General features: G+C 47.4%; 1 protein-coding gene across 1 annotated transcript in view; it reads left to right on the forward strand.

The window, feature by feature from the left end:
- AHCY (adenosylhomocysteinase) overlaps window positions 1–11841 on the forward strand; it is a 28253-nt gene extending 16412 nt beyond the window's left edge. The window contains exons 8-10 of the mRNA XM_083508182.1: window positions 3141–3258; window positions 9230–9424; window positions 10908–11841. Of these exons, the coding sequence (XP_083364308.1) occupies window positions 3141–3258; window positions 9230–9424; window positions 10908–11039 (445 nt within the window). The 3' untranslated portion in view covers window positions 11040–11841. The remainder of the gene's footprint in view (window positions 1–3140; window positions 3259–9229; window positions 9425–10907) is intronic.
- Window positions 11842–12088: the final 247 nt, after the last annotated feature.

The following is a 12088-nucleotide window of genomic DNA, read 5'->3' on the forward strand; positions in this document are numbered from 1 at the left end:
GGCCCCAGTTATTCTAGATATCTCTGGAGTACAGTGGTGCCTCGCAAGACGAAATTAATTCGTTCCGCAAGTTTTTTCTTCTTGCGAGTTTTTCGTCTTGCGAAGCACGGTTTCCCATAGGAATGCATTGAAAATCAATTAATGCGTTCCTAGGGAAACCGCCTTCAGACCAGGTCCGGGGACAGTCTGTCCCCAGACCTTTTCTGAAGGCTGGCGGGGGAAGAAGGAGTTCCCCGCAGGGCTCTCCAAGCTGCGGATAGCAGCCTGCTGCCCCGCACGAGGGGCGCTGTTAAGCAGAGCGCCTCTCGCGCGGGGCAGACATTCACAGCTTGGGGAGCCCTGCAGGACTTCCCCGCAGGGCTCTCCAAGCTGCGGATAGCAGCCTGCTGCCCCGCACGAGGGGCGCTCTTTAGCAGAGCGCCTCTCGCGCGGGGCAGACATTCGCAGCTTGGGGAGCCCTGCAGGACTTCCCCGCAGGGCTCTCCAAGCTGCGGATAGCAGCCTGCTGCCCCGCACGAGGGGCGCTGTTAAGCAGAGCGCCTCTCGCGCGGGGCAGACATTCGCAGCTTGGGGAGCCCTGCAGGACTTCCCCGCAGGGCTCTCCAAGCTGCGGATAGCAGCCTGCTGCCCCGCACGAGGGGCGCTCTTTAGCAGAGCGCCTCTCGCGCGGGGCAGACATTCGCAGCTTGGGGAGCCCTGCAGGACTTCCCCGCAGGGCTCTCCAAGCTGCGGATAGCAGCCTGCTGCCCCGCACGAGGGGCGCTCTTTAGCAGAGCGCCTCTCGCGCGGGGCAGACATTCGCAGCTTGGGGAGCCCTGCAGGACTTCCCCGCAGGGCTCTCCAAGCTGCGGATAGCAGCCTGCTGCCCCGCACGAGGGGCGCTCTTTAGCAGAGCGCCTCTCGCGCGGGGCAGACATTCGCAGCTTGGGGAGCCCTGCAGGACTTCCCCGCAGGGCTCTCCAAGCTGCGGATAGCAGCCTGCTGCCCCGCACGAGGGGCGCTCTTTAGCAGAGCGCCTCTCGCGCGGGGCAGACATTCGCAGCTTGGGGAGCCCTGCAGGACTTCCCCGCAGGGCTCTCCAAGCTGCGGATAGCAGCCTGCTGCCCCGCACGAGGGGCGCTCTTTAGCAGAGCGCCCCTCGCGCGGGGCAGACATTCGCAGCTTGGGGAGCCCTGCAGGACTTCCCCGCAGGGCTCTCCAAGCTGCGGATAGCAGCCTGCTCTCCCGCACGAGGGGCGCTGTTAAGCAGAGCGCCTCTCGCGCGGGGCAGACATTCACAGCTTGGGGAGCCCTGCAGGACTTCCCCGCAGGGCTCTCCAAGCTGCGGATAGCAGCCTGCTGCCCCGCACGAGGGGCGCTGTTAAGTAGAGCGCCTCTCGCGCGGGGCAGACATTCACAGCTTGGGGAACCCTGCAGGACTTCCCCGCAGGGCTCTCCAAGCTGCGGATAGCAGCCTGCTGCCCCACACGAGGGGCGCTGTTAAGCAGAGCGCCTCTCGCGCGGGGCAGACATTCACAGCTTGGGGAACCCTGCAGGACTTCCCCGCAGGGCTCTCCAAGCTGCGGATAGCAGCCTGCTGCCCCACACGAGGGGCGCTGTTAAGCAGAGCGCCTCTCGCGCGGGGCAGACATTCACAGCTTGGGGAACCCTGCAGGACTTCCCCGCAGGGCTCTCCAAGCTGCAGATAGCAGTCCTGCAGGGCTCCCCAAGCTGCGAATGTCTGCCCCGCGCGAGAGGCGCTCTGCTAAAGAGCGCCCCTCGTGCGGGGCAGCAGGCTGCTATTCGCAGCTTGGAGAGCCCTGCGGGGAAGTCCTGCAGGGCTCCCCAAGCTGTGAATGTCTGCGCGCGAGAGGCGCTCTGCTAAAGAGCGCCCCTCGTGCGGGGCAGCAGGCTGCTATCCGCAGCTTGGAGAGCCCTGCGGGGAAGTCCTGCAGGGCTCCCCAAGCTGTGAATGTCTGCCCCGCGCGAGAGGCGCTCTGCTTAAGAGCGCCCCTCGTGCGGGGCAGCAGGCTGCTATCCGCAGCTTGGAGAGCCGCTGCGCGCCTTCTCCTCTGTTCCCGAACCTCCCACCACAAGCCTTCAGGACAGGTCTGGGAACAGAGGAGAAGGTGCGCTGCGTTTCCCCGCTGTCCCAGGAGATTTCCCTATGGGCTTTCGTCTTGCGAAGCAAGCCCATAGGGAAATTCGTCTCGCGAAGCCTCTAAAAATCGGAAAACCCTTTCGTCTTGCGGGTTTTTCGTTTAGCGAGGCATTCGTCTTGCGGGGTACCACTGTATTTTGGTTCATAGAAGATATAACAGCATGTGGAGTTTAAATCTGCATTCCATCCTTTCTATTCTTGATTCTGCGACAGGAACAGAGAATCTGTGATACTCCAGAGGTTGTTGAGATTCAAATTCCCATCATCCCCAGCCAGCGTGGCCAATAGCAAGGGGTAATGGAAGTCGGATTCAAACAACATCTTGAGGGCTGCAGTTTCCCCATCCCTGTTCTATAATAAGCCTGTAACCAAATCTGCTGAACCCTACTAACTGATTGGTAGCTGATTATGAACCAGAACAGAGCTGAGAATTTTACTGCTTTCACAGGCTGCAAGGAGGTAATTGGGTCAGGCCGTGACAACCAAGGTAGATGGGCTTTACAGTAGATTGTAGCAAGATTAGCAAAGGTGCATTAGAATGTGATGGTGGAGTTAGACCATCTTCCCAGTTCCATTTTTAATATGCTGGATTTTGGATGCTTTCTGTTGGGAGTGACAGGAAAGCACAAAAGTGCCTCCTAGTGTGACGTGGGCAGCTGAAAAAATAAGTGAAATTATTGGGACTTGTATTGGTCTGTATACTGCATGGACCAGTCCTTGGGCCGAGGGAATGCATAAGACATCCACTTTTGCCAGCCTGGTGCCTTCTAGACCACAACTCCATCAAGCAAAGTCAGGTTGCTGAAGGCTACCTTACATCCTTGTCGTTTTCAGCAGATCTTTTTAGCTATGTAGCATCTGGTGGTCAAAGGACTTAGTTACTGGGATGAGACCCTTCCCAACTGTGATCTGTGGCCATCTTCAAGCAGTGTTGAGTTCCTTGGGTGCAGGACACAATGAATTACCTTCTCCACAAAGAGCTGTTTTCTCCCCCTTCCAGGCATTTTGAGCACATGAAAGATGATGCCATCATATGCAACATTGGACACTTCGATGTGGAAATTGATGTGAAGTGGCTAAATGAGAACAGCGTGAAAACTGTGAACATTAAACCCCAGGTGAGTGAGAGCTAACTTAGAACACAAAAGATCCCATCTTCATGGAACTCATTCTTGGGAGGATAAAGTGCCATGGGGAGAGTGTGGCGGCTACTCCAGAATTGGAGAAGGGGACCGCATCTTTTGACAGCTTGTTTCTGGTGAACACTGCCGAGGTGTGCCCTGTGCATCCCTCCCCTTTGGGACATGTGGTGAGCAAGGGATGAGGGGTGTGCAGACCAAAGACAAGAAAGTACCTTATTTTCACAAGGGCTGGGCCTGTACAGAGACTTTTAGCAGAATGTGCAGTTGGGTTGCAGTGCCAAGGCACATATTGTGGGTTTGTGCAGATCACCGGAGAGCTTTACACAGGTATGGTTCTTAAACAAGCTGAACTCTCTGTTGGCTATTTGCAGATCAGTTGCGCTGCAGAAGGCATGCTGGGGAGACCACACATTACAAGGAACGCAAAAATAACTTTTGCTAGGTTTTAATAACAAAAACAAAAACTCCTTTTACACTAAATATATCAATAAGCATAACCCATCCCCCAGGGTACTGAGAGAGCTAGGTGCTGCTCTTTATATACTGTACCCAACAGCTTAAGTAACATAACTTAACAGCACCTGCTATACTACTTCACAGCTGTAAAACTAGGTCACGTTATTTGCTCTGGCCCTTAAAGAAATACACATCTTGTGGAACAATAATGAACCTTCAAATTTAGAGAGACCATTCAACACTCTCTTCTACCCCCTTATCACCACAGGGGAGATAGGCAGCATTACACAGTTGCTGATCTAAATCGTTAAAAGTTACAGGCTGGGTTGAGGACCTCCGGCTCCAGGTGTTGAATGCAGCCCACGAGGCTTCTCTGTCTTGCCCTCTGGTTTCTCCCCAGATCACACCCCCCTTAGTCTGCTTTGTACCCTCCTTGGGTGTTTTCGCTGGGCTGGAATATGTCTTTGAACTCTGATCATGCCTGTTGCTTGCCTGAATAGAGTTAGGTTTGTGTATAGAAGCTACCTTACTCTACAAAGGTAAAATTTAAAATTCACGGCTGGGCCTATTTTGTCTCTAGACCTGCCTACCACAGACATGTGGCCCATAAATGGATGATCAGAAGGGAATGTGACTCTGTCCCTGTTTTGGACCAATTCTGGTAGCCAGAAGGCATTAGTTATAGGAGTGAATGTAAAAAGCAGCAATTATAGCTTTGGAACTATGAAAATTTATTTCTTTTCACTGACGAAAAACTGTGAATAACATTTTAGAACCTTGCGAGTTCATGCAGACACTTTTTGAGACAGAAGGGAGAGATGTCTAACATATTTTGTTACACACATAAAGTATAATGAGGTTATCCCTGTTTCTGGTCAAACACTAGAAACTCATGGTGTACTTTTAAATTAATTTATATACTGCTTAATGTCAAAGTAGACTTCTGAACAGCTTAGAAGTATAAAACCAATTGCACGAAGTTCCATAATTAAAATCTACAATTAGATTGGAAGATTAAAATATAAACATTGAAAAATAAAATCATGTTATAGAAGAAACCCATTAAATGCGCACACATGCACACACACACACACATTAAAACAGGAGACTCGGGTCCCTGGCAGGTACCTTTCTCAGACACTTCTCTGAAACCAGACCTGGAGGCTGGAATGGCTCAATTGCCCATCCTGAATGCATAACAGGATGAAAGGTGAAGTTTTGTTCCTCTTGCACTCTTCAGGCTGATGTTGTTAATCTGCACACCTTCAGTAAAATGACCTCGGCCTTTTAGGATTAGACATGGTCCCATTTTAACTGCTTTGGCAGGCCTGGCTTGTATTAAATGTATATTAGAAACCAGCCTGGCAAAACTCTCACTTTGTGCCGCAACTGCTCTGGGTTGTGTCATGATTTTCTACCACAGATCTGCAGTCATGGTTAGTGTATCCTGTCAATGGCAAGTCCACATTTCCCTCTTGCCCCTTTCCTCGTGTGTTCAGCTACTGGTTTCCATTTACTCAAAGGTGGCTGGAGGCCTGGAGCTTTTCAGAAACACATTGTCATCCTCTCTTTTTCTTTTCTGAAGGGAATATATGGAACATTTTTCCAAGGCAACGTGCTAACTAGTTCTGAAATATTCCAGGTGCTGAGAATATGATACATCTTTTAGTGTGGCAACCTCAGAAAACACTCCTTCCACATCGTGCCATCTAACATAAAAAACAACCCCCCCTTTCTTAAAAGCCACAGTATGCAACCTAAGCAAGAATACTTGTTGTCAGAAGAGTAATTGGATCTGAGTGTGAGGCATATGGGATTGGAACCATCATAATGGAATTCCTAAGGAAAGACCTTATTCTGTTAGAACCAGGCTTTTGAGTGATCTCCTTCAAAGATAACCTCTGCAAACTGTTTTCAACTCCCTTTTCATGCGTGCACATGCACATTTTACTGAAGCATAGGCTGCTAGTCATCAAGAACATTTACACTGAGATTTTTTTGACATTGAATCCAACACATCCATACGTGTGTTGCTGACGGGACATTCCAGATGGAGTCTAGACAGGTGGTGCTCTTTATTGTATCAGCTAACCCTTAAGAGCCAGGTAAGCACGCTCTCCTAGGATGTGTGCATACCTGTGTGTGTGTACGCATATATTTATCTATTTATTATATTAGCACCCTCAAACCTCATGTTGCTTGGGAATTCTAAGGGCAGCATCCAGTGAGGTACTTCTGCTAGTGCTATGGTTTCTGCTTCTGCAACTGAACTCCTGTCCCCTTCCCCATTTCTGCCCTGGAAGGTTGGGGTAACTTGCAGAACACATTTAGCAGGGCGTGCTAGGAGAGGAGAGAGGAAGGGGAAGTTAGCCCATTACATCAATACTCCACTGGCTGCCAATTAGTTTCTAGGCTCATTTCAAACTGCTGGTTTTGACCTATAATACCTCAAGGACCACATCTCCCTATATGAGCCTACCTAGACCCTGCAATCATCCTCTGAGGCCCTAAACGAGAGGTCTGGAGGGTGGCAACACAAGAATGGCCTTTTTCCGTGCTGACTCCCTGTTTGTGGAATGCTGTCCCCAGGGAGGCACAACCCAGCGTAAATTACATACAAATACATAAAACAAAGGTACAATGAGCAATTTTCTTTTACAATGAAATAAGCATAGTTTTGTACCATTTATGATAGATCTTTATTTAATAGGGTAAATTGTAAATCAAGAAACACAATATAACCTGTCATCTGTTCAGTTTTGATCAAAAAACATTCTCCCCAGAACTCTTGTATATATTTATATGACCACATCATGTGAAAATAATTTCCTTGTTCTTCACATTTACTATTTCTCATTTTTTTTGGTATATTTTTAATTAGTTCCAGCATGGTATACCATCTGCTCATAATTTTAAAAGAAATGTCTCTAGTAGACACACTTACATAGATGCACTGTGGTTCCAAATATCTCCTTAGTCCTCTGCTATCACCTCTTTATCCAGTCTTCCTCCCAATTCTGCATATTCTCCATTTTAGCATTCAGCAAACATGGAACCTTGATGTATCAGTTTTTGCCCCATTTCTAATGAATCATCAGCTGATAATTCTTCCCTTTTCTCATGCTTACAAACTTCACCTGAACCCAATATGAGTAAAATACCAAACTGTTCTCCCTCCCCACTCAGCCTTTGGACCAGCCTTCTCTAGTCTTGCACAATTAAAGTGAGTTAAAGGGCTCTGTCACCCAAGGAAATAGACTTTAAAAAAAGAATTGGGTGCTTTGTGGTTTGGAACATGATGGGGAAATGTCCTGAAAGTGTGGACTGGGTGAATGAGTAATGGGAAGACATATAAACACCCCTCAAGCAAATCCGGATGAATGCTTATTGTCAAATAATGACCCTGCAAACAAATAGGAATGAATAAAGAGGCTCAATAGAGACCTGATATAAATCTAACCTCTGTGTTAGCAAATTGAGATGAATGTTCAATTAAGCAGGTCATCTGGAGGATCCCCAAACCTGTATTTTCTAGTACACTCGATGCATAAATGGGAACCCTCACTTGCCTTCTCTAGTGCTGCCGTACTGCTTCTTAAGTCCAATATCCTGTCCAGAGTGTCTGGTGCAAGCTCTTAAAAAGATGAATACCTCATGATCGTCATAAGATGAGTGCTGTGTGTTCCTTTCCAATGAGATAATCATCTTTCTTTCGCTTTCTAGGGCAGGAGCTTAAGTATTGTTTCTCTCTGTTGTGCCTATGCCTCTGGAGGTTTGAATAGGGCTCTGTGGGTTTCCTCAATCACCCATTCATCATAGCCTAGTTCTAGTCAGGATTGAATTAATCTGTTAATTTGCAAAAGGCAAACTGGTTCCATTGAGGATAGTCTGCAGACTGGATATTCAGCGCCCAGATAGCTGTGGCTCTTTTGCTTCCTTCGGGTGTGTCAGCTCCTAGACCTTTTTCCTCACTCCATCTCTTTCCTGCAATTTTGGTTTTCTTGTTTCACTGGAAAATGGCAGCTGCTGACACTGAGGCGGTTGCCTCATAACACCGTGAATTGAGATGTCTGTTGTCCACAGGATCAACAGACATCCACAGGATGAATACCTTCTAAAGCACTCAATTGCGGCACAAAATACTGTTGTACTTCATTGGCCACAGATTATTATTTTTTCACTGGATCTGTGAAAAGACCCATGTAGCCCCACACATGGGTGTGGGGAGTAGTGCCTTGGGGAGTAGTGCCTTCCTTTTTAGTACACAACCTGCTGTGAAAAAGCTTATGCTTTGTCATGCAGGGCAATCCCTATGCATCCACGGTGTTCAGTAGTGCACAAATCAAGAAAGCACATATACAGTGGTACCTCGGGTTACATACGCTTCAGGTTACATACGCTTCAGGTTATAGACTCCGCTAACCCAGAAACAGTACCTTGGGTTAAGAAGTTTGCTTCAGGATGAGAACAGAAATCGTGCTCTGGCGGCACAGCGGCAGCAGGAGGCCCCATTAGCTTCAGGTTAAGTGGTGCTTCAGGTTAAGAACAGTTTCAGGTTAAGAATGGACCTCCGGAACGAATTAAGTACTTAACCTGAGGTAAAGATTATAGCCTTGATTCCTTTAATCCAGAGTTTGTTGTTCTCAACCAAGAAAGGTTTGGCAGACTGGTGCATTCTGAAAAGCCATTTGTCTAGGAACTGTACTGCCACTTAATAACCTCCTCAAGGGACATGGTTCTTCTCATTTGTTGCGTTATATTTTAATATACTGACTGTGTAGATAATACAGTGAAGAAGACTGGAGAAGGGCTGTAGCTTGGGGTCGACCATCGGCTCTGCATTCAGGAGGTTCTGGGTTCAATCACTGACATTTTCAGATAGGGTTGGGGGTGCCTGCTGTCTGAAAGCCCAGAGAACCACTTTCAGTCTGTAGAGCCTACACTGTCTGGCAGTGGCTCTTCAGGGTTTCAGGCAATGCTGAACTAGATGGTGGCTTCCAGTGTTCTTTCATATCAGGATCAGTTAATCATTTTCTGCCTGTTCTGCAATGGTTGCTGAACTAAGGATTAAAGCTTTTGATCCCAAGGTTTTTACCGCCCCCCCCCCATGCTATCCTCTTCCTCCTCATGTGCATCAGTGAGAGCCAGTGTGGTGTAGTGGTTAAGAGCGGTGGACTCGTAATCTGGTGAACCGGGTTCGCGTCTCCGCTCCTCCACATGCAGCTGCTGGGTGACCTTGGGCTAGTCACACTTCTCTGAAGTCTCTCAGCCCCACTCACCTCACAGAGTGTTTGTTGTGGGGGAGGAAGGGAACGGAGAATGTTAGTCGCTTTGAGACTCCTTCGGGTAGTGATAAAGCGGGATATCAAATCCAAACTCTTCTTCTTCATCATTCCCCATACCTGGCAGCCTAGCAGAGCTTGTAATAATGCCTCTGTGTCTTTCCCTGACTCACTCCTTAGCTCTCACTGGGTCTTTTTTTCCTATTCAGGTGGACCGCTACACGCTAAAAAATGGCCGCCACATCATACTTCTAGCAGAAGGCCGGCTGGTGAACTTGGGGTGTGCCATGGGCCACCCCAGCTTCGTTATGAGCAACTCCTTCACCAACCAGGTTCTGGCACAGATAGAGCTCTGGACACATCCTGACAAGTACGCAGTAGGAGTCCATATTCTCCCAAAGAAGGTGAGTGTTCAGACTTAGGTCCTGTGTTTCTTTGGATGAAAGTGGTATAAAAGTAGCTTTTGTTGGGGGTAGAGGAGGAGATAAATTGACTTGAGACTCTGGAAAGCTGCTACCAGTCAGAGTAGACTGATGAAAGGTCTGCGCCGACTGAAGGCAGCTTCCTATGCCCCTTGATTTGAATGCCGGTGAGTTTATGGCTGTGATATGGTTTGAACTAGGGGCTCCCCAGCCCTCAGGTCCTTGCAACAACTGCTCTTAATTGTGCAATGTAATGATTGCCAACAATGCTTTCTTCAGCTGTTGCTGGACCTTGGCTCCCATCATCCTGGACCATTGACCATAATAGCATGGAATGATGGGAGCGCCATATTGGCTACCCCTAGTCTAGAAAAGCCTCATACTTTGTACAGTATCAATGAGCTAACCTGTGCGCTAGATCATATTTGAATATGTTTTCAACTTCTGCAAAGGATGCTTCTTTAGACAGATTAATCTTGTGTGTCACGGGTCAAGAACCATTGCTCAGGGGTCTTGTGAGTTTTATTTTCTGCTTTGGTGTTGCCTTGCATTCCTGGAAAACATCAATTTGTCCCCAAACCCTTGCTTTCCAAAGTTCACAGAAGTGTTTCATATGTAATCAAAGGAGAAATGGGAGTTTGTCCTCATTCTTTGTTGTTCCTTCTGGAGCCCAGTTGTAGCTTGTTCTTTTGTATAGGCGTGATGGATAAAGGGGAATCTACAACTGCTTGAACATCTGAGCAAAGGCAGTCACAATCTGTTCCTAATTGTCCAAGTGTCCATCCTGTCTTTGTCCTTTTTGCCATTTTATTTCCCTGGGTTTATCCTTCATTATGAGTGAATTATTAATTATCAGTGAATTTCTTTGTTCTGAAAGAGGATGCGGGTTTGAGAGATGTAATAAATTACTAAAAACAAAAAGAGTCGTCTGGCCTCAATTTTCTAAAACAAGCCTGTGATTTTGACAAGATGGTAGTTGTTTGGTGCTTGGCCTAGGCTTAGTCGTCTTTGAAATTCAGCCAGAAGTGATTAGAAAAGATTTTCCCTTTGGTAAATAACATAAACCTGTGCACAACCAGCTGACGCACATACTTGCTGGAAGAGCTTTTCCGTTTAGACTTGTCCCCTGGGAAATATGAGTCCCAAATAAATTTTGCTGTTGAGGACACTTCCCCGACAAACCTGGAGTCCCTATGTGCCAGCATTACAACAATCTTGGGATGCTGAGGAAAATTTTGGCAATTGCATAGTGTGCACAGCCTTGGCTCATTGCCTGTCCTTACCAGGGGATGGGGCCATATACCTCATTGGGGGGGTGTGTATGCTGATGCCAGTCAATGTAAGCAATATGGAGCTAAATGGACCTATAGTCTGATGCAAAATAAGGCAGCCTCCTCAGCTCCATAATAGTACAGCTTAGTCTTTTACATCCTTTAAACTATTTCCTCCCCTTTCTTTCTTTCAGCTGGATGAAGCTGTGGCTGCTGCTCACCTGGATAAACTTGGCGTGAAGCTAACAAAGCTGACCGATAAGCAGGCGAAGTACCTGGGAATACCCAAAGACGGCCCCTTCAAACCAGATCATTACAGATACTGAGCAGCTAGCAGAGCCCCAAAGATCAAGACACAGGGACGTAAATCTTTCAAAGTACTTGCTTTCCCTGCTGGGATTCAGCAGACGGCTCCACCCCAGTCACTTTTTATATAAGCATTTAATAGCGGTTCTACATTGTCACATTTTGCTCTCCCCACTCACATCTCAGCCCATATTTCTTTTTTAGTGTGAAGTCCCCATGACTTTCCCCAAGCACTTTTTTCTCAAACTGTGCAGCCGGCTCCTCAGCAGAGCAGTTGCCATGCTGGAAGGTCTACGAGGAGTCTGCAAATTCACTTATCTTCAGGTCTGTGTTTCCAGGGGCGGCTCCTTTGCATCTTCAGGTACCTGGAGTGATCCTTCTCTTGCTGTTGTAAAGTACAGGTCACACTGCACAGCAGCCTTTTTACCTAGCTGCTACATCATGCCTAGATAACTGGAACTTGGCTGGGGTTGACCTGAAACAAAAATGCAGGATTTGCTTGCATCTGCTCACTGGATCTCTCGGATCACAGATGCTGGTCCAGATCTAGCTTTTGGGCAATGTAACATGATCCCACTTTGCATATATAGTCTACATAGTAAGAATGGGCCTGAATGTGTCCAGAGAGGCAACATCTAGAAGCAATTTATTTTGTGTGTAACAAAATTATAAGCCTGGAGCCAGGGGTTGGAGCAGCCAGTTCTCCAAAGATGCCAGTGGTGAATGTCTACTTGGGCCTAATTTTTGAATCTTGTGCCTGTCATAGTGTCTTAAAACAAGTTTTCTTAATAAAATCTGCAATGGTTGCCTTGCTTTTCTTTATGATATTGCTATCATTTCACATTGTCATCTTAAACATTCACCTATTTAAGGCCACTTTTAAGCAGTCGACCTTGTCAATATTCTGTGAATATATAGGGTTGCATCCAGAGTATAACCATTGGAATCAGTTGATTTTTTGTTAGTCATGTAATGTCCACTAATTTCAGTGAGTCTGCTCTGGTTATGACATAGGCTTAATGACATATGACTATAGGCTTCAGCCTATAGTCCTTTTCTGAAGGCAGTT

Source organism: Podarcis liolepis (genome assembly GCF_965112155.1).
Source record: "Podarcis liolepis genome assembly, chromosome: 6".
Taxonomy (NCBI): domain Eukaryota; kingdom Metazoa; phylum Chordata; class Lepidosauria; order Squamata; family Lacertidae; genus Podarcis; species Podarcis liolepis.